Source organism: Pocillopora damicornis, chromosome 2 (genome assembly GCF_964200805.1).
Source record: "Pocillopora damicornis chromosome 2, jaPocDami1.2, whole genome shotgun sequence".
Taxonomy (NCBI): Eukaryota; Metazoa; Cnidaria; class Anthozoa; order Scleractinia; family Pocilloporidae; genus Pocillopora; species Pocillopora damicornis.
In genome coordinates, this window is record NC_142671.1 from 5,119,182 (window position 1) to 5,141,133 (window position 21,952).

Sequence of the window (21,952 nt, forward strand, 5' to 3'; positions counted from 1 at the left end):
AAAAAGACATTTTTAAGGAATATTATTTGGGCCGAGAAATTATTCACAATTTATTTTCATGAGCGTGGCCAAAAAAAAATGGCAAAAATGATGAAAAAAGATAGAAAAAGTCAAAATGATAATTCACTGTCCTTTAAGATGAAAAATAAATGAGAGCAGTTCATAAAATTCATATTATTCTTTCTTCACAAGCGCCCGCGATGGGTAGACATTTATTATGCTGGTTTTGTTTGCATTGTTATGTAAACGTTAGTTGGATAGAAAAGCTGTTAAGCAGACCTCACAAAAACTCGTGACGGACTCATCATTAAAGCTATGGGTTTCTAATTCATGGGGTGTGAGAACAAACGTAGACATGAGCCACCTTCTTCGGGATATTTCGGGTAAGTGAATCGATCGGAACGACGAAGGAAATGAAACAACATCTAGAATAATTTGTTGAAGGTCGTGATCGAATTTTCTTTTAGAATCAATATTCACCCCCTAAATTTTCTCTTTATTTAAAATATTTCTGAGCAAAAGAACTGTTGACATAACATCTTGGGGATCACTGTTAGGAGAAAGCGTTTTATTTGAGTTTTGGGCTAATAAGCGGTAGCGAAATCACATCGTCACTCCCAAAGCGAAATCAGAACTCACTGCGGCTACTTAGTGCGATAGTTCGACATCCCCAGTCGACTGAAGTTATTCCCCCAATATAGAAGGGTTATAGTGTATTTATTTGCCTTAATTCAATTCTGATTTCCCGATCTTTCTTCTGTGTAATATTTCATTAGAAGAGCTTATTTCAAAGGGGTAAAATATCGAAAACTTTATGGCGCACGTTTCTCATAGTTTGGCCAAACGACACTGCTTAACGCATCGTATTCGGAAATGCAGGCGTTATTACAGTTTTTTATGCAAATTTACACGAATCAAAATATTCATCCCCTCTCTCACATACGACACTTTGTGATTTTTAATTCAGTATCCAATTTCTAATGCTACATTTAAGTAAGCAATAGAATGTGTAGTACACGCTCGACAGCTTCCCACAAAAACGAAAAATTGTGTGCATTATTGTTTAAGACCGACGGTTTTCCGTAATATACCGCATACGTAGGAAATCCCGTTTATTGTGCTGTGTTTGTATTGAATTTAGAGGCGACACACCACAAAACCACAACTAGTTATGACAGTAGTAATTGCATGAAACGACAATTGTACTTTTTTTTAATGCAAATCATGTATCATTAAGCTCAAACAGAGATGTCAAGACTTAAAATCATGCTTTGACAGCTGTGCCATTTCGAATAATAGGTCTCTTTCTTGTCCATCAAGTCGCGTTTTCTCTAGTGGACGCGTTTATCTGACAAATCAGGTTTGCGTATTTTCTGTCGCTGGAGAGAGTATTGGATTTGGGAAATTTTGAAACATTACACGAAACGCGTATTCCGAGGGGTTATCTCTGAGGTTACAGAAATCCCATGAAGCCTAGGCAACGCTTACAGGTGATCACTATCCATCAATAAGAACAAAACAGGAGGATTTGAAGAGATTTTAATTTTTTTATGCTGGTATATCTGCACTGCTTACGAGAGTGTGCTTTCGAACTTCAAGGGGAGCCATGTAAATTAACAGGAAGTCACTCAAAATACTTCTGTTCTCATCCTAAGAAAGAAGATTGGGAAGGTAAGTGTTTTCGACATTGTTCCTTGTATGTTTCCCTTTATCTCCTGTTCTTCTCAATTTCAAAGCTCATTCTGCGTCAGAATATGACCGAACATCTCATTCGCCCTTGAAAGCAAGTGCTAATGACCGAATTTGTTCTTCAAATCAAACGGAAAGCGAGTATGTGTACACTGATAACGCGAAGCGGAAGGCTCCGATTAATGGCTTCACTTCAATCGCATGTCGGAAGAAATTTGTGCTCTCTCGAACAAGCCACAGTTTTGAAAGTTCGCTCATTCGTTTGTTCAAGTTCGTTTCGACGAAAAATGTTAGACATATTAATTGGTATGGCAAACGTTCTATTTTTCTTTTGTAAGAAATTTAATTTTTTGTGTTTAGTCAATATACTTTTGTGCGCTTTTGATATCACACACATATTGTTATAGGAGAATTAATTACACGAAAATTTGCATTGTGCTGAGTTCTTCAGAGTTCTGCACACTTATTGTAGTGCGTAGTGTATAGTGTAACTGATGTGTAGGCAACAATTGCTCCTAAAATAAACAATTTTCAACTCCCACGGGCGAGTGAGTGGCAGTTTACTATTATTATTATTATTATTAACAATAGTATTACTACATTTGTAATTTTCTGGTGCAGTTACCAGTTTGTTTCGAAGATTTCACATCAAATTAGATATAAACAGCAGGTATAATAGGAAAAAAAAGCTTTCCAAATGATTAACTTAAGACTGAAATATTTGGCACGTACTAGCATATTCAAGATTTATCTCGGATGATCTCTTTAGTGATATTTGTGGGTCGTGTTTATCTGTCTTTATACAGATACAAATGGACATTCATAAAGGAAAAGAGATGAAAAAAAATTAGTGTATTCGCCACCGTGCATTCACGGCCATGTATAATCGAGAAACCGCAAGTTCGAGTCGATTGTGGATCACGCAAGTCGCATTTTCGGAAGCGCTCACGTAAAGAAGTTCTTTGGGACATTTTTAAACTGAAATAGGAACGAAAATCCCTAAAATGAGAAACATTTAGATGGCCATGTACATATCGCTACACCGATTTAAGATCAGCACTTGTTGTTTAACGAACAACAATTGGACATTATTTTGAAAGAAACATCTGTGCTACCGAACTTCAGTAGTACAGGTTTTAGTAATACAGTAGTTCAGTAGTATAGTAGAAGTCGTACAGTTTTAGTGATACAATAGTTCAGATTTTCCTCGACTCGTTTGCCTAAGGTGCTGAGCTCCTTAGGCAAAATAGTCGAGGAAAACCGGATTTGAAGCATTGATCACAATGGGTTAAAAAAATTGTAATGAATTCAACCGATCACAGGTGCGATACAAAATATAAGAATTAAACTGTAGTTTCAAGTTCTAGAAATCATCGAAATATTGTGAGAAACGTTCCGAATTCAGACCTTTTTGCTAGACTATAACAGTTTATTCAGTTCCGTGGTGTCTGTAACTTAGGGAACATTGGAACTGATAAATTGAAATTAAAATTCGTGACGAATAGATGTACGTAAAACCCTTGTTGGTTAAATTTTATATCACATTAAAGCTACTTCACTGGCCACAAAAAAAATCCCCTTGGAAATCAGACGTAGTACAATACCTTATCTAAAAGTTTCATTTGAGGGTTTTTCATATCATAATGCGCCGAAAAACAAATTTAATAACACAAACTTATCTTACAATACCACGTACGTAACACCTGGAAATAATTAATCTCGCTTTAAGAAAGACAAATGACAATTTTTAGCATGATTTGAACAAGAACAATATTCAGGTGACATACTCCATATCAAGAAGAAGAAAACTTTTTTTCGGTAACTGGGAAACGAGGTATTCTAGGTTTCCTTAGAGATGCGGTTTATTTCTGTTGAAGCAATCGTCGTCATTTTTTTTTTTAAAGAGCTGGTGATGTTAGGGCGATTTTAAGGCGCTTAGGTGTCACTGATCTACAACCTTTAATCAAACTTCGAATGGGAATTAAAGCAAAACTTGTCATCCTGAAATTAATGCCATTGCACCAAGTAGCCTGTATACTGACTATTTACGGTAGAAATTCAAAGTTATGTAAATCGCTATTAAAAATGCGTACAGGCGACTTTAGGTCGTCGCGTCAACCTCACGGCGCCACCATTACTCGTTATCAGCATTGTAAGATGCTTTTTTTGAAAAAACGAGCACTCCGCGTAAGATTGTTGAAATTCGTCTGGCAAGTAAAAAGAACACAATGGCAACCATTCAGAGTATTTGTGAATTGACAGACTGTCACGGTAATAAGAGATGAAAAATGCTTCTTAAGTGCCGAGAGAATTGAAACGTCTCTTGATGAAAATTCATGTTTGATGCCTTTTAAGCCGTTAAGTCTAAGCGCTCTCTAATCTTATTCGTAGCCATGTGCATTTTGTTCTGTTTACCCCAATCGAACCACCTGCAGCATTTTATTGGCTTTTTGCATGAAGTGGCGCAACGATTGGCTAATGTTTGACAACAGATGTCAAATTTGAGCTGTAGAAATGAACATCATCTTTTCAAAACATGCATCAAATGATGGCTGGTGGATGTATATAGTGGTTAGTTTCGATTCTCCGCTGTTGTCGAATTCGAGAGAAAGTTACTTCTATGTTCGTTCATAACTGATCGACAATTATTTTCTGTGTGTAATTTTGAAGGTCTCTTCCGATGTTGGGAAATGGGCACTGGAGCTAGCAGCGGAGGATCACAAACAGGTTCGAACCCCAATGTCAAGGAGGGCTCCACACCATCAGCTGAGGACAAATTATCGAGGAAAACGTCTTCAATTTCGAAAAAACACTCCAATGGCTTCATAACATTAAGTTATGAGCCAACAAATACACCACTTATTCGGAAGCGGGGCTTTATCAAGGAAGGATTTCCCATTCATGGGCTTATTCAAGACAAATATTTTCTTATTAAAGATCATTTTGATGGAATCGACAAGCTCAAGACTTTGGACTTGTACGGGGCTCCGAATTTTCGAAAGAGTCGGGGTCCCTATCCGGTCTACGGAATGGGTCAACCGTCCAGAGATGGATTAGCACAAGTTATTCAAACTCTGGTTGAAAATGGACATAAGGTGAGAGTTTAAACATTATTCATGAAGCATTGTTGCTGTTGGCTCAATTTTGAGTGCTAGTGGTACGTTGTTGGTCTTATTTCCGCGCGAAAACTAGAGAGTTGCCAACGTTTGCGATGTCCTGCTTAATTAATTGAAAACTTCCCTGACGCATTTTAAGCCTTAACTCGTGTAGGGATTCCCTTCGTTCTTTTGAATTATAAAGACAATACATAATCATGTCGAATTAATGTTTTGCGTTCGACTCAGTGACACGAGGACGCAAAGACCAAGCATATCGATTACCCTTACTTAAAAAAACATATTTGGTAACGTTTAAAATTCCTCACGTAACCAGTCCGAAAGGTGATCGATAAATTTTATCCTTTTATGCATGCGAAAAGATTTTTATCCAAGTTAATTATTTTTGAGATATGGGGCAAATATCTTTGCTTTAAGATACTGAATAAGGGCACAGCGTGTTGTAATATTTTCTCGTTATTGTGAGCATAAAAAAAGTGATATTTGCCTTTTGGCATATTTCGTCCTTGTCAGGGAAAGTAATTTTAGTGAGTGGCAGCACGGTAAAAATCTATTAAATGTCAATAGAAACGGCAAAAATCACACTTGTCCTACTTGGTTTTTGTAAATCGCGCACTAAACCCTCGATCACTTTCGGTATTTTAGGCTCGCCCGTTACTAAACAAGTTAAGCGTAAAATTTTTCGTCATTTTGCTTTTCGTTTTAATTAAAGAAGTGTTGTAACACGAATACTTTGGTAAAATTCTATTTTCATTCGCTCACGTTATTATGACGGGAAACTTTCCCGAGGTTCACATGGCAACGTTCTTACGTAAGACAAATTTAATTGATTTTGAAGCCTTTGATAGAGCTACTCGTATTGATTTAGCTTAAAGCATGGGAAAAACCTCACGTAAACATACTCTAAGGTGTATGTTAGTCGTACAAACACTTCAGTTAGTCGGGGTAGCCGACGAAGTATTAAAGGGAAAAAAAACACAAAAAATCTGAGGTTTTTTCGACACTTTAATCAACGCTATATTCTCTCACTGAACTGTCGAATAAACGTCATTAATATGCAGCACGTATTTCTAATTTCCGCCTGCCAGCTGCAAGGAACTATCGCTCCATGGTGTCTCGGAAACGAGATTGCACCTTATCTTTTCTCTGTTTTGACAATGCGTATGTATGTTATGCGTAACTTCTTAGAAAAAAATACCATTTGTACGGAGCTATAAGGCGATATACTTTTTTCTTAAGAGAACAAACAAACAAAAAAAAATTAAAATTTAAGGATTTCTTTTCCTTTTTTTTTAAAATAAGTATCCGCTCTGTCGACTCTGTTCCTTTGTTGGCACTGTTACTATTTTATTTGCTTTGAATCATCCTTGCTATATCTTTATAAATTTAACTGAAACTCACAGGGTTTTGATATCGTTTGCTATTGGACTAAACGTTGTTTTAACATCATTTTTTTTAAAGGTTAATCATTTTAACTTTAATATCTCGCAAGAGTTTTTGATCACAAGCATTCCCAGACCAATTATTTTGCGCAGACTAAATACTGGTCCATTCTCTAAAAATGTTGAAGTTGTCGATATGGTTTAAAAATTCTTGTGTCATATATTTTTTTTGGTTTTCATCATAATTCGATAGGAGGAAAATTCAAAGCCCTCAATAATATATTATATAGTGTAACACATCTTGCGGTGCAGTAATTAAAAAGTTGAAAGGGTCTATTTATTTACGTTTGACCCTTATCAAACTTTGATTGTCATCAGCAATCACTTAGCGTAAAAGCATTCTTTTTCAAAACAACAAAAACGCTGGAAACGTTTTAATAACTATGATGCTCAACATTCACGCCTTTTTGAATTGCTTCTTGTAAAGTACTTGGAAAAATGCTCTTCTGGAACGTTTTTATACATTGCCATAATGTCTTCTCAATCCTTTATCTCGTCATTAACTGTCTTTCAGTCTCTCTTTCAGCTATTGTGTTAAAGTAATTTCCGCAAAATAATGAAAGAACTTGAAATGACTAAGCAGAAGCTAAAAATGACACTTAGTCGAATAAACGATTGGAAAACCAATCGCTTGTAAATGACTCGCCCCGTCACGACTTCAGCATTACAGCACTTTTCAATTGAGTGTCAAAGTCCAAACACCAAGTAATCACAACGGCCAATCAAAACACAGGTTAATATCAAAGTCAACCAAGGGAAAATTAAAGTTTACACAGGTAAACTGCTTACAACACGGGAAATCGCGAGTGACCAGGTTGCGGTAAATTTTGCATTTGATTGGTTGAAAGGATTGCTGAAATTTTCCAGACCAATTACACAACGAGGCAAAGCAGGATCAATGCAATCTCGTACTACTATCGATATTCAACTCTCTGTTTGCAAGCCTCATCCATCTGTTCCATCCTTCATCCTTGTTACTTCTTGTTTCATTTTGGTTTTCCTGGTGTTTCTCCCCAAGAGCAAACGAGTATTTCAAGATTAAATTCTATCAATGGTCGATTCTCTTCGACGCTGAAATGACTAAATATCATGTATTTAGGAGCGGATCCTTTGACACTTCTGATCACGGCTTCGTATCCGTTGACTTTTCTTTTGTGGTGATTATTGCATTAGCTGTAAATGGTCATGAAGTAGTTCGGTGATATGACTGCAATCCAATCCTGACTATTTATTAATGTCATTGTCATTATCATCTCATTTACCGGACTTGCACAGGAAATTGTCTCATTTAACTTGAGAGAGGAGCCAGTGATATTCGTTGGTCTCAATCACGACTTTGTGCCATACTCTCCACGGGACCCGACCAGCCTGAAGGGTAACATCGCCAATCACGGAGTGAAACCTGAGGAATTGGCAGAGACAGAGCTCAAAATAAGAGGGGAGGTAAATTACTCTTACTGTGTTTGTGAAAAACTTGAACTCGTTGATGAAGTGTTGCTCAACGACGGTTGTATTTTTTAAACTGTTTTAAAAGCCAGTCACCATCTCCTCGACCTTAAAACGATTAGAGCGTCAAACCAGCTGATAACCGTTTCAGGTTCAAGCCGTTCTTTAATTCAGTGCTTTGGATCAAAATCGTAAGCTTAATGGCCAATCAAGACAGCAGACTTGGTTCTCTGTTAATTCAAATGGTAGTGCTAGACGTGGTACACTACGTGGTACAGACGTGGTAAATATCTAGTTGTGGAATTGCTAAAAAAATGAAGCCAATCGGCATACCCAATATTTGCCACTCCCTGCACTTGGCCCCAAAGCGGTTGTCTTGCACCACCGCGCCGTGACAGACGATTTAAAAACGCATCCCATATTCTTAAGCGTTTCTACTTTTCGCAAGACGGTTCAGCCTGCATCCTGCAAAGGTAACCTTTGAGCATGGTAAGCCATTCTCCAACTGATAACTTAGCATTCTCTCAGCTGAAATAAATTCTAGCCAGATATTATATTTGGCGTTTTGATCTTCAAGTGATATTTTCTTTTTGATTTTAAGGTTCGACTTTTTTATCTTTTTCCCCCAGTACACCACAACCTCGATCGGATGGTAACTATCACAGCTGATTCCTCTTTCCTTATCTTCTTTTTTTTTCTCCAGATAATCAGGTTTTCAATCGATGAAGGAGGTAAATTTTACTTTTACAATAACGTGGAAACGTTCGAGGACGAACCGCACACGTACAACGTCGCATACGAAGAGGATTTGTGTGTTTTGGATGAGATATACAGCAGACAAATCTTCCTTACCCCTCTCCTCAGGTAAAGCGGCTGTACGGGATCCAGTTGTTTGTTAGTCATGAATTTGTTGCATGGCAAGGAAGGAGCGGCTGTATAATTCTTGAAGGAGGCGCTAAATAAAAAAATTTCATTCTCGATGCTACGTTAACTGTTAATGAATTTAGGAGTGATTTCTGAATTGGGGGACTGGTCAGCTCCAATATTAGAAGCTAAGTGTCCATTCTTTTGACGTTGATATCATGTCTGTAGTAAGAGGTGACCCTCAATTCACGGCTGAAGCGTGGCAAGATTTAGGCTTCAGTTATTCACCTGATTCTTGCCAATTCATAGCACTGGTCCTGGACAAAGTAACTCTGCTCTTAGAGAAGCGCCAGCCAAAAACATAGCTAATACTGATTTGTAAATATGATCAAAGTATCTTTAGTTTAGACCAGCCACACATTTTGCTCTGTCCACAACGCAGATGATGGTGGTTCATGAACATGAGTGTTGGTCGTCTTCGAGTCTAGTCGACATCACCATCTTTGGTCTTACCATCCTCGTTCGTTCATGGATGTGAAATGTTTTGTGTGTTGTATAACCTCAATGTGGTAATTTTTTATAAAACCAATAAAATTATCAGACTTTTTCTCGTCAAAATTGGATTTGTGCGATTAGGATAGAGTAAGAGATCTAACAAGCCTTTTGACACCGTGCAGGTATTCTCGGATCCCTATAACTGCCACAAACGCTCCAGAGGAGCAGGATTTTGACCAGTTCATCACTGCCATTAAGGACATACCCCAGTTGTTCGACAAGAATTCCTCAGCTCCTCTGCCGGCCATGTTGTTCAACTGTCACGTGGGCCAAGGTCGCAGCACCACAGGCATGGTCATTGGATGTCTGATTACTTCACATAGGACTGGCTTCCCAACTGAAGCACAGTGAGTGTGCAGAGAAAACTTTTTTTTTTAATGATGACTAGGGCTTGATTTGTTTGAGTCAAACAAAGGTGTAGGTTTACACAATCGGCTGGAAGAGTAACCTTCCTCAGGCTGATTAAACACGCCTCTAACGGCAGCTGAGATTCATCAAGGAATTAGCGAACTTATCCCGGGTATAGTTTTTGAAAAGATAATGGAAAATGGAAAAGAAATAAAGATCAAAAGAGGATAAAATGCGATCATTATTACAGTGCGTGTTATAGCCCGGGCCTGAGACGCGGAATACAAGGAACTAACCTATAATTTCCGCAAACTTAGTTTCGACGATGATCTTTGCTTGTGTTATCGAGAGGTCAATCTTTACCACAGAAAAGAGGCCTTTTCAGGTCACGTCTATGCTCATCCAGATGATTGGACCACAAAATCAGCTGTTTCTCAGTCCAGAGTTAAAACCATCAACGGAAATGCAATTTTTGTTTTCATTACAGTTAAGATTTTCATATCGTGATGACCGCTTACTTGTTCAACTTGTGATGGAGTTATGAATTGAAATCTGTAACACATTCAGTCATCTATGTTGAAATTACACTGTTTTTCTTCCTAGCGCCATTCCATTGCCTATGGACGAAAACAACCCGAATTTGGAGAAGGGAGAATTCAGAATAATTCAACAGTTAGTGAAAAGTCTTCCCAATGGAACACAGATAAAACACGAGGTTTGTTTTCAGTTTAGAAGTTTACCTTGTTAGATCAACCGTCAAATAATGAATCAACCAATTATTTTCGTTGTGCATCGTAACACTTATACAAAGGGCTCCGTTGGCTGGCCCGCCCACCTGTTACCGATCTTCCTTAAAATTTTCCCCTTAAACATCACCAAGAGTTTAATTTAGGCAAAGGATCAGTTAGAAAATAGATGAACCATTTTTGAATATCTGTAGGAAGAGACACTGACAGACCTCTAAGAAAATGAAGGCGGCATTGCCGAATGGCCTGTGTCTTTGGTACTGATATACTACAGTCCTAAGTCAAGAGACTAAGATCAAATTCTCAACCCAGATTTTCAAATGGCTTCGTTTATTTATATTCCTGAGTTCAACATTTCCACTGCGTTTTTTCAGTAGTCAATTGTTTTGCCTCTCGTCATAAAGCTGACTCCTGATTGGCGTATTTCTCTAGGTTGATTCAGTTATCGACATATGTTCTGACGTCATGAATCTGCGGTCTGTCAGCTTTGAATGTAAATGTAAACTAGAAGAGATAAAGGATGACTATAAAATTGAGGTAAGTGAAAAGAGAGGTTTTGTACAAAAATTTTGGCATTGCTCAGATTGCCCAGCTGACTTAGAAGAGGTTCAGTGATAATGTGTATTGCGAAATGATGGAAACTGGTTTTACCTTAGCATAGTCCTTAGCATAAATATAGCGTACTCTGTTTTCATTTAATAAAAAGACTGAAATTATTCGTAGGGTCATAGTGCACGTGAATACTGGTTAAGAAGAGGTCTGAGTGCCCTGGAAAGATATTTCTTCTTGATACTCTTTAACGCCTACCTACACGAGCAGGTGAGATGAGTGGAAATCATTTGTAAAAGGTCATAAAAGCCTAATATAGCAAGTTGTAGTTTCGAGTAGCTAACAGATGAGTAGACTCATTTGCCAGCTACTCGTCCTTTCTTCGATGCAGATACGTCAAAAATGTTTAAAACGACCTAACGCATGAAGGGGAGCACATAGTATTAGTCCTGTAAAAGGAAACTGCGCAGCAGAGTCAATGATAAACTAAGATGGCCTTAGGATAATCAAGGATGGAAAAATTTAGGCTGAAATTCTTATGGTCTACAAACTGTAAAGTTGCTAGTAGCGCTGGCGGGATACGATTTTGCCCTTTTGGTGTAAGTGAATATACTGTCGCCCTATTGCATTAGGACTGAGAAGGGAGGGGACAAATTCCAAAATAAACAGGTAGGATAACAATGAATTGAGCAAAGAACTTTGGTTCTCATTGTTGGTTATTCTATGTTCAAGTCTGCTTGTTGCGTTAATCATGTTGCGGCATGGAAACTCACTCGAGTTTTCTCTCTTATGCTTAGTTCCCACTCATGTTTGCTCAAACGTTCCGGAAATGGATGCAGCACAGGCCTTGGCTCTACAGAATGTTGAGTCATATTGACGTCATGGAGAAAGGAGTGACGTCAGAATTTACGTCTAAATACCAAAATCAAACTTGTCTGGTAATTGACTTTTACTTGAGTGTTAACTAAAAGGATATGCAGTGATAAATTATGATAGCTACCCTAAAGATAGTGGCCAAACAAAGTTTACTATGTGATACTTTTAAACCTTGGTGTCTTTCTAAAAACATCAAGGTCTTCTTATGTAGAAAATTTCAGGTGTTTAATGTAAGATCTTGACGTTGCATTCAGGTTGCTGATGAACAAGTCAGTCTTGATGTTTTAAGCACTCAACGGGAGTTTGAGGTATTTAATTCTGAACAAGTGGTTACTTGTTTTAAAGAGACACGAAATAACTCGCTTAAACGAGGGTAATGGTTTTGTTAATTTTATTTTTAGGTGTCGAATTTCCGCAAGGTTCACGGATTCCCTATTTATGGCATGTGTCAGCCGTCAAGACAGGTACTTCAACAAAAAGAGCAACTTGAACAAAAACGGACACAGAATCCAAAAACACGAAAAAATATAAACAACAAAAGTAAGAATAGCTTCATAACAGCAAAATAAAGAGAGACAACTACAAAATATATTACTGAAGCACGAATCATTGTTCAGAGGGTCTCAATTGGTGATGGCTTTTACGGCTAGCGGTTAATTTCTTTCCATTGTTTTCACCAGAAATTTTAGTTACGGTTAACTTTTTTTTACGGCTAACGGCTAACGGCTAAAGTTTTTAGCCGTTTTACAGCTAGCGGTTAACCAAATTGAGACGCTTAATTTAGTAACACGTTCCTCTGCCTTTTCAGGGCCTAAACAATGTTGCACATTATCTTTTGGGTCCAAAATGTCTTCATCCCAAAGTCGTTTTCTTAAATCTAAGAGAGGATCTTGTCGTGGACTGTGATGGAAGTACATTTAGTCCAAGAGAGGTGAGGATAAAATTAATCGAAACGCATTTTGCCATAGTGACACTTGTTACAGTTTGCCGTCAATAGCAGTTTGATTATCTTGAACTGTTTTGCTAACTTTCGCTGGGTAAGGGAGGGGTAACTGGTTGCATAGCCATAGCAGTTGACACTGGGTTGATGTTGGCGATCTGTGTTCTTTTATAGTTTGCATTTTGTCACGGTCTATTCAGTCCACAGTCCTAGTCCTCAGAGTCAATTGTATCACCTATGATACACAAAGCACGAAACAGGAGTAAACTTAAACCTTGTTTTTACATGGAATAAGACATGATTTGAAGAGCGCTTACATAGATAAATGATAACTCCTTTATCTCTTTCTTCACGTTTCGTCTTGCTTTGGTTTTCTAATGACAATGAATATTTCTCCTTGGTTACAAAGAATTTCTTATAGCTGTCAGAATTTTAGAAATCCCTTAAGCTATTGACTTTTTTTTTACTTCAGTTATCAAGTCTGTGTGAGCATATGCCTTTCAGAGGACTGGACACTTCTGAAATTGAGGTGAGGCCTTGCCTTCACTGTCTCGTTAGAAAAACTTCTCAATCTAATAGTTTAGACCAGGAGCTGTTTCTTGGGTTATTGTGTTGTGTTCCCTTATCATTTTTCACTCATCTCTCCTGTTTCAAAATTTACAGCAAAAGGAGAGCGAACTGAAGTCAGAACTACTCAAGAAAGGAAAGAGACAATACACACAGGTTAGTTTTGCGTAACAATATATTTTATTCAGGTTTTGGTAAGGTCTATAGGCTTTCCTTACCAAAACACTGGTAAAAAAAAAGTTGACTGAGAAAAACATTCTATGCGTTTCATTATGATAGAACTATATTTACCCATGTGATGATTTTTTCTAATATCCGTACTAAGATTTAAATCTCTCATTTTTCCTTTAAATTCCATGCATTTGCTCTCCTTACCGATCATCGCAGCCAAGCTCTAACCTGCTTCTGTTATTGGATATATTGCTAACTTATTTTAGTCAGCCCTTGTTAATACGTTGTATGTTTTTCAGGTGTACACTGACATTCAGTATGCTCCCCAGGAGCGAGATTTTCACAATGTCATAACAGCGCGTGAAGCGGCAGAGCTCTGCATGGCAAAGAATCCCCAGATGCTGTATTTTAGAATGCCATTGTCAGAGGACAAAGCGCCGGAGGAGAAGGTAGAGTGATAAAGGCCTTGGGTTGTTTAGAATTATGGAATCGGATACAAGAAAATACGTATTATCTTGCCTGTGCAGTTGATATTTGAGTAACTTCTTATTCAAAGATTATACGCTCCATTAACACCGCCAACAACTAAAAGTGACTTGATCAAAGTCGAACAAACACCAAGGACGACAACTGTGCTATGACATCAAGAGCAGCGACAGCAGCAGCAACAACAACAACAACAACAACAACAACAAAAACAATTGCAAAAACAACAGCAGTGACAAAAACGATAACAAAAAAGATAACGACTACAGAAACAGACACGGCAAAAATAACAACGACAGCAGCAACAACAATAATAACAGTGCAAAAAAACAATCAATATAAATAAATCAAGCAAGGAATACCCTGAAGACCATTCACCTTATTTCTGTCTGTATCTTTAAAATAATCAACAAAAGGCAAAATGTCATCCTCGTTTCGAAAACGTCTCACTAAACGTATTTGTACAGACGATGGTTGGCTTATGTTCTTTATTTCTCCACGTAGGACTTTGATCGAATTTTAACAATAATGAACAGCCTGCATGAGATCTACACTGACGAAGATGGCCCTGCTATCGTCTTTAACTGCGAGATTGGCAAAAGTCGAACGACCACCGGAATGGCAATAGCAGCACTGATTTACTGCAACAAAAAGGTATAAATAAGATTTTTATGTTACTCAATAACACTGCACTGCATGCAATCTTTCACCTCAATTCTTATAGCTCTCTAATGCTTGATCATACGAAGAAGCGTCACCGTTAGAGCAATTTGGTTTATTTAGCCTACTTTGTGCAAATACGCGGAGATTTGAGTGCGTATCAATCTTCTGCATGCTCCACCCTTTTTATTTCTTGGTCTGTTATCACTTCGAATGCGTATTTCTCTTTAGTTTGTAGTCTCCTTCAGGGCGAAATGCAGGTTGGAGTAAGTGACGCACGTCACAAATACCCACTCAAAACATAATTACCAAGGGTTCTTAAAAACCTGCATAATTGTTTTTAGTTTGGTGAAGTAGCTTTAATAGTTAACATAAGTTCCTAACATGAAACATCTTAAGTCAATTATAGAAAAATACAGCTAGAAAATAGCTTAGTCTGGTAAATGTTTCCTTTCCAAGGGCTTTCCTGTTGGCACGAAGGTGGATGAACAAGATCCAGCTTGTGTCCCAAATGCTAAGTACACACTGGGTGAATTTTCGGTGCGTATTACCCATTAATCATAAGAATAACAATTTTATCGATTGTGATTGGTTTGAAAAACTCCTATTTTCCTCCTATCCACTTCCCAAGTTGTTATCGGACAATTTGTTGTTGGACAGTTAAAAAATCCAATCATATTCAAAGTGGTAGTGTATTAATCAATCACAACCTTGGTTTCAATTACCATAGCCTCAGCATACAGACTCCTATATCTTTTCTCTCAGAAATTGTAATTTTTATGATTAATTGGTAAGAAAACTTCGTGTCGTCCAATTCGGTCTGTTATCATACTCGTGATAAACAAATCGGACTCCCGCTACGTGGTCGTCTGATTTTGTTATCACACGTATGATTATAGATCAAATTGGACTTCACTCAGTCCTATTACCATAGCTTATTTTGCTATAACATAATAAGTTAGACAATCAGTAAGCAACTGCTGCTTACATAGACATAGCACTGTGCATGTTAGCCCTTTACATCCGAACATCAGTATGCATATTATCCACGCTGTCCTTTATACATTTCCTAAGGTGCTGTTAAGGAGAATTAGTTTAACAGTCAAGAGACGATCGTTTCTTAAATTCTCATGACCTAAAGGTGTGATGCGACAGAGACACTGTAAGGAGAAATTAGATGCGGGTAACTCTCGCGAATTAAAAGTTGTAACGTTAAAAAGGAGCATTGATGCTGCGTGGGTGGGGTAAGGTGGGGTGGGGTGGGGTAAGGTGGGGTGGGGTGGGGTGAGGTGGGGGTAAGGTGGGGTGGGGTGGGGTGGGGTGGGGTGGGGTGGGGTGGGCAGAAAGTCTTTGAGACAAGAGTAACGAGTGATCAAGGTAACGCAGGTAACTAACACGAGTATTGTTCATTTTATTTCAGGTTATTCGTCACCTTAAGAGAGTTCTACCTTTTGGTCCACAGAGAAAACGTGAAGTTGATTATGTGTTGGATAGAATTTCAGAGACAATGACACCCATGCATTATCACTCAAGAGAAGTTATATTCTCTACATTTAATTTGGTGAGTCACCTGGAAGTGTTATATTGACCTTTAGTGCGAAAGTCTTCCCTTCCTTATTGTCACTTATCAAGGAGTAATCTCAGATACGCACGATAAGATAGCACTGACGTTGAAGAAAGTGCTAGTAATCCCTCACAATCTATTATCTTCAAATAAAGGTTGAGTAATTTATGCACAAGATCACGGGCTATTGAACCCCTCCAATTTTAAAATCATATACCAATAACCGTATTGCATCTTAACAACGTTTTTCCTGATATTCAGCCATCTTGCTGGTCATTTATCTGCTTTTCAATTAACTTGCCCTCCCCCTTTCTCTTCAAATTTTCATCCTGGCCAGCTACCTATCGAAAGACCTGACTTCAACTTTGCTATTCAAGCTCCCTTTTCAGGACACTTTTACCTTACCTACCTCCGTCCATCATAAGCTAAAACTGCGTGTTTGAAACCTTACCGACTACCTTACGAACTCCACCATAAACTCAATTTTTTGCAGTATCGCAATGGCGTGTGCAAGAACCGAGAGGAAATTTCGGAGCTGAGAAAAAAGAGTCTCAACTTGTTGGAGAGATATTTCTACCTTATCTTGTTTAATACGTACTTACACATGGAGAGGAGAACCAAATGGCAGCGTTCTTTTAGTCAGTGGATGACTGAAGTTGCAACAGCTGCTGGTGTTTACGAGATCCTCGACAATTTTGGCTTCCATGATTTTGAAAAGACAGAGGAACGCTTGCGCGCCCTGCGCTGGAGATGGCGGGAAAGTTACAAGGGCAAGCCGTCATATTGATAATTCGGCGCGAAATGTAACTTCTACTCAGAGAGAGCACTGTGGACTGTGAAGGAAACGGAAAAGCGCCAAAATTTCCATCAAAACCGAAAAATGGCAATACAATCGCTCCAACCAGAAATTAAGGATCTGAGCTGAAGACGCGAAAGAATATCAAAACCTAAAAAATAGGAGATTTTGTGCGCCTATCTCAATGAACAAAACCGATATAAACTGGTGCGCCTTTCTAACTGATGTATAATAACTTAGGTTTAGGTGTATTGTTACATATTTATGATCTCTATTTATCGTAAGTCATTGAGATGGTAGCTAGTTGTTATTCCTCCCCTGAATGATACAAGAATTCTGGAGAATTGCACGAGCGGACTCTGTCTTGAGCTGTTTCGCTAGGCAATAATGGGCTCTAGACTTGACAAAAGCCAAAGCAATGGTAAAAACTGTATAGATATTGCCCAAAGGAGATTAGAGCAGACTACTATTACGTCTGCAGTGCTATTTTATCTCTACCTTGCTGTAAATAACCCACTGATAATACGAGCGAACTTTAAAATGAATGAACTTGCGCTTTTTATGGTATTTACCAGAACTGCTCCTATAGAAACTCTCTTGCCAATCAAGAATAACTGGATCATAAATTTTATACATCATGAGTGTTTTTCAGTTCATTCTGACATGAAATGAAATCCAAATTTAATATTTGTACCAGTTGATCGATAAACTATTATCTCCTGAAACAAAATAAGGAAAACAAAACAAAACAGAACAAAAATGAAAATTTTATGGGAAGCGTTAGGCCCAAGTTATTTTTGTGTTTAGATTAAACACCAAATAAACATTTAATGAATTCGTTTTTAATTAAACTCTATTTACAACTGTTTATTGGTAGACTTAAATAAAGGAAATAAACGTTATCCTAACCTCCTTAGTTTCTTTTGTTTCTTTGCGTCCTGGTATGGTCCAACCCTCAGATAAAAAGCGCTTTTTTGCGCTAATTTTTTTGAGTAAGGGGTAAGAATTTCAAGGGAACTGTGCTCGGGTGAATTAAGTGCCCGTGGGATCCTCCAACAGCGGAATTGTTTGCCAGGCTGCATCAGACCATCGTCACCTCTATGACCCCGACGAAACATTGAATATCGCGTTTCATCTCACATTATCAGTGCCGTCCCTTAGTTTAGCAGTGTCGCATTTTTCTAACGTTTAGAATGGCAGGGGTTTCTGTTCTCATCGTTTTGTTTTGGTTTTTCATTACCAACATCGTCCAAGGAACAGATTTTGACCATTATGAGAGAAAGACACACCGTTCTCGCAGATCCCCAGTGACTAATGCGGATTTGGAGATCAAACTCGACTCCCTCATATCAATGCTGGGAATGTTAAATGACAAAATTGATTCACAGGAGCGGCGTATTTCTGTTTTAAGCCGACAAGTTAGCAATGTAAACTGCAACGGAGAATCAAGGCAAGGTAGGAAAAACTGCACGCGAAGTGTATACAAAAAATACATACTAAGCATTCTGGAAACACCCCTGCTTTGTGGCTCAACACGTAAGCAAGGAAAACAAGCCCCAAAACACTATCTTTGTTTAGAGTAGTGAAAGATTGGTTGGTAAAATACTTCAGCGCTGAAGCGATACCACTGAAACGAAGGAAAAGAACGGTACAATCGTTCGTACTCCTGTCAAGAACTGATTACTTATTTTTCCATCTGTTTCAAGCGTTAAGACTCCAAGACAGCGCAAGTGCATTCACTCCTTTTAAATTCACTCGCGACATTCTCGTCATTTTTATCGGTCGTGTAGGCACGATTATTTCATCGGAAGGTCCAACCATAACTGCTTTGTGCTATTGCCGGAAGGACATGTCAGCACCTTTCATTATCTTCTCTTGACACAAGGGATGGGTGAAGGGAGAGGAGGGTCAGTCACGCACTTTTTGCGTCTTCCTCTTTCTGCCTTTGTTGCCCCATTGTTTTGATGTCCACTGCTTTTTGTATCAGTTCAGTTCGAATACTAAAGATTGGCTTAAACGCCCACAGAAAAACGTGGATTATGTATAAACTTCCCTCCAAAGGCGGTTTTTATTTCTCACTGTCACGCGTGATTCTAATATTTAGTTTGAGAAACCTTCCCATATCCTTCTAAGTGTAAAAATTAAAGGGACAGAATAGACTCTCGAGATGGATCGTTTGCATAACTTTTCCTTTAGTTCCTCGTGATTGTGCTGATGTTTACAAGTCTGGTCGTCACAAAAGTGGTATGTACACCATTGACCCTGATGGCGAGGGTACCATGGAAGTCTTTTGTGATCAGGTTAGTACAGGATTTCATCTGTGAGATGATGGAGACAGCGGCGTTGACAGGATTTTAAACTTAGGCATATTACCAAGGAAGCATTTTGCTGGAAGGAGGAGCAAAGAAGGATGTATGATCAATTTTTTACAAGCTCTCGAATACAACCACTGGCCACTTATGTCAGACTGAAATGACATACCAATTTGCTCTCGTAACATCATTTTCTAACATGACGGGAAGGCTTTGAGGACAAAATATTGCATATTTCCTACAACAAGGGTGTGGCTGAGGGGAGGGGAGGTCTTAGCTAGGGCTCGTGTAAACACCCCTCAATGTTTAGAAAAAGTTATGAATTAAAGGAAATTACTATCAGGCAAGAGGTGGATCCCCTTCATGTAAAGTACTTCTTAATCACCGCGCGATAGATATTTGACTGAGAGGAACACAATCTGGGTCGCGAAAGCCTCAAACTCTATTAAGTGACTGATGTCATCTTCATCTCGAAGATGGAAGATTTTCAAATATTATTGGCATAGTCACTAGCGCACTGAACCTAACCATCTTTACTCCCTATAGTTATCAAGAAACACAGTTGATAAAGCCATGATACTCAGTAGTGCTAGAAGCACTTCGTGGCAGAAGTGCGCAATTTGTTCGTTTCTGAATCCATTTTTTTTTTCTTGTTTCTTCGACAGACCACAGACGGCGGTGGCTGGACAGTATTTCAGAAGAGACTTGACGGTTCGGTTAACTTTTTCCGTGAATGGAATGAGTACAAAGAGGGGTTTGGCTCTGCTGGAGGTGAATATTGGCTGGGACTGGAAAACATTCACCGACTGACCCATCAGGGAAGAATGGTACTACGTGTGGATTTAATTGGAAAGCAACTTCAGTCTGCGCATGCTTTGTACAAGGATTTTGTTGTCTCTGATGAAAAGCTGAATTATACTTTGGGGCTGGGCTCATACACAGGTTGGTCTTTGTTTTAATCCGCTTTATCTTTCAATAAATGTGTATATTGTTAGAAGATATTTTCTAACACACGTTGTTCAGTTGAAGGTCTCTTTATTCTTCTCTTTCTTATATACAACTTATTACCTCGGGACTAGTTCAGATCTCTCGATGAATGTGTGGGTCACCGCTAATGAAGGTGACGCTTACTGAGCTGTCAATCTCTAACTTTCGTCATGCTTTTACCCTTAACTAGCGAATTACGTTAAGCTACGTAGAGCGGAGTTCGCATACTAAGTCGGTACCGTCGAGATGTTTACGCTTCACAAATGATTTTCTACCTTAAATTTCTTAGTCTAACGATCAAGTTCGGGTAAACAAAAACGAGATTGACAATATAAAAATTATGATAAACTTACGAACAGAACTAAAATCATAGTTAAGAAGATATCTTAAGAGAAAATAATCCTCGAAGACAGAATAAACGGAAAATTCGGAGAAGAAAGGGCGTACCCAAAGTACCGCCCCTAAAAGGGCTACGTGCTATTCGCATTAGTTACTTGATTATAAATTCATTGCGGAGGATGAGGTACTACATGTTTACACCTCAAGTCACCTCTAAGAAGAAGAGGTGTCGAGCGCGCTAAATTGTACCTGTAAGATAGGACCGCCAAAAGGAGTAAGAAATGATCAACTGGCTTATTATAATTTTTACTGAATGGCTTATGGTAATATATTATTTCCATTCATTTTCAACGTTTAAATAAGTATAAAAAACCTATAATGAAAATTCTTGCTCGATGCTAATTTTCTTTCAACAATATACTTTTAGAGTATAATAAGTGAAAAACCGGTGAAATTGTTAGGCTGCAAGCACAGACATTTTCTGTAACAGAAACAGACCAGAAGGCCGCATTTATTGAAAATAATAAACACATCCGTTAGCTTCCATCACTAAACCGTAGACTTGTTATGTATGAGAAACTTTCCCAGACGATTTTTTTTTGGTGGAAGGTTTTTTTTTGGTAGTTTTTTTAATTTGAGTACTTTGCACCTCACAGTAAGAAAGGTTTTAAAGGGAGCGTTTTGTGACCTAACTTCAGACCTTTCTCTGCAAAGTTAAGTAGAAAGTATCTATTTAAATATAGCGACAGCTTCTTGAGATCCAGAAGTTAATCACTCTTGTTCTATAGGAACCGCAGGTGATTCTCTGTCCTGGCACAACGGAATGCAATTTACGACCCGCGACAGGGATAACGACAAGTCCGCCGAGGGAAACTGTGCGCGGTTCTACATGGGAGCATGGTGGTACAACGCCTGCTTATTGTCCAATTTGAACGGCGTTTACTTTCACGAACCACAGACATCGTATGCCAACGGCGTGAACTGGAAGACTTGGGGTGGCCTTCAACACTCTGCGTTTCGAGCGGAAATGAAAGTGCGACCAGTGGGATTCAACGGCAAGCAGTAATAATGACCGCGTGACTATTTTGTATTCATGGATGCTCGGCTGAGCCAAAAAAAAAGCTGTGTTAGTATGCCTTCATAAAGCTGAAATTTGTTGTAGAAAGCCTCGAAATGAAGGCGTTAGAGGAAGAAGTTTTATCTGTCATTATCGAATGCTTGTTTTCAATAAACGACTTTAAACTTTCCATACAGTTGTATAGGGTTACGCTGAATATTTTGTTGGTTAAAGACGAAGGCGCTTTATTTGTATTAGTTCGCGTTCGAGTTTTGTTATTGTGGTTTTGAGCAAGCCGTTATCAGCTTTGCATGGTACCCTTTCTACCGAGAAATCAGTAACATCCAAGCATCCAAGTTTTAGGAAAAACACACATTCAATCAAAAACAAAACGAAACATCATTTTTTTTAGGGGATGGGGCGTTTAGGAGGAAATTCCTGT

General features: G+C 38.5%; 2 protein-coding genes across 4 annotated transcripts; both read left to right on the forward strand.

Annotated features, from left to right (window-relative positions):
• Nucleotides 1–201: 201 nt before the first annotated feature.
• On the forward strand, nucleotides 202–17,727 carry LOC113673455 (paladin). Of its 3 annotated transcripts, none has more exons than XM_027189874.2 (19): nucleotides 202–383; nucleotides 4,360–4,784; nucleotides 7,523–7,690; nucleotides 8,397–8,557; nucleotides 9,235–9,459; nucleotides 10,064–10,175; nucleotides 10,639–10,743; nucleotides 10,930–11,025; nucleotides 11,553–11,693; nucleotides 11,886–11,939; nucleotides 12,033–12,095; nucleotides 12,440–12,562; nucleotides 13,044–13,100; nucleotides 13,235–13,294; nucleotides 13,609–13,758; nucleotides 14,300–14,449; nucleotides 14,915–14,995; nucleotides 15,876–16,016; nucleotides 16,513–17,727. In XM_027189874.2, the coding sequence occupies exons 1-19, from the start codon at nucleotides 356–358 to the stop codon at nucleotides 16,804–16,806; spliced, it is 2,634 nt and encodes an 877-aa protein (XP_027045675.2). In that variant the 5' UTR covers nucleotides 202–355; the 3' UTR covers nucleotides 16,807–17,727. The 3 variants fall into 3 exon arrangements, with proteins under 3 accessions (XP_027045675.2, XP_027045677.2, XP_027045676.2); XM_027189876.2 differs by lacking the exon at nucleotides 202–383 and adding an exon at nucleotides 1,215–1,671; XM_027189875.2 differs by lacking the exon at nucleotides 202–383 and adding an exon at nucleotides 3,798–4,260.
• Nucleotides 17,728–17,877: 150 nt separating this feature from the next.
• LOC113673417 (microfibril-associated glycoprotein 4) lies at nucleotides 17,878–21,702 on the forward strand. Its single transcript, XM_027189813.2, has 4 exons — nucleotides 17,878–18,270; nucleotides 19,012–19,115; nucleotides 19,793–20,069; nucleotides 21,242–21,702. The coding sequence occupies exons 1-4, from the start codon at nucleotides 18,009–18,011 to the stop codon at nucleotides 21,517–21,519; spliced, it is 921 nt and encodes a 306-aa protein (XP_027045614.2). The 5' UTR covers nucleotides 17,878–18,008; the 3' UTR covers nucleotides 21,520–21,702.
• Nucleotides 21,703–21,952: the final 250 nt, after the last annotated feature.

Coding starts and splice junctions, on each gene's coding strand:
- LOC113673455 (XM_027189876.2), top strand. CDS start 1,551: ATGCTGGTATATCTGCACTGCTTACGAGAGTGTGCTTTCGAACTTCAA. Junction 1,672..4,359: donor TAAGAAAGAAGATTGGGAAG/GTAAGTGTTTTC, acceptor GTAATTTTGAAG/GTCTCTTCCGATGTTGGGAA. Junction 14,996..15,875: donor ACACACTGGGTGAATTTTCG/GTGCGTATTACC, acceptor ATTTTATTTCAG/GTTATTCGTCACCTTAAGAG.
- LOC113673417 (XM_027189813.2), top strand. CDS start 18,009: ATGGCAGGGGTTTCTGTTCTCATCGTTTTGTTTTGGTTTTTCATTACC. Junction 19,116..19,792: donor TGGAAGTCTTTTGTGATCAG/GTTAGTACAGGA, acceptor TTTCTTCGACAG/ACCACAGACGGCGGTGGCTG. Junction 20,070..21,241: donor GGGGCTGGGCTCATACACAG/GTTGGTCTTTGT, acceptor CTTGTTCTATAG/GAACCGCAGGTGATTCTCTG.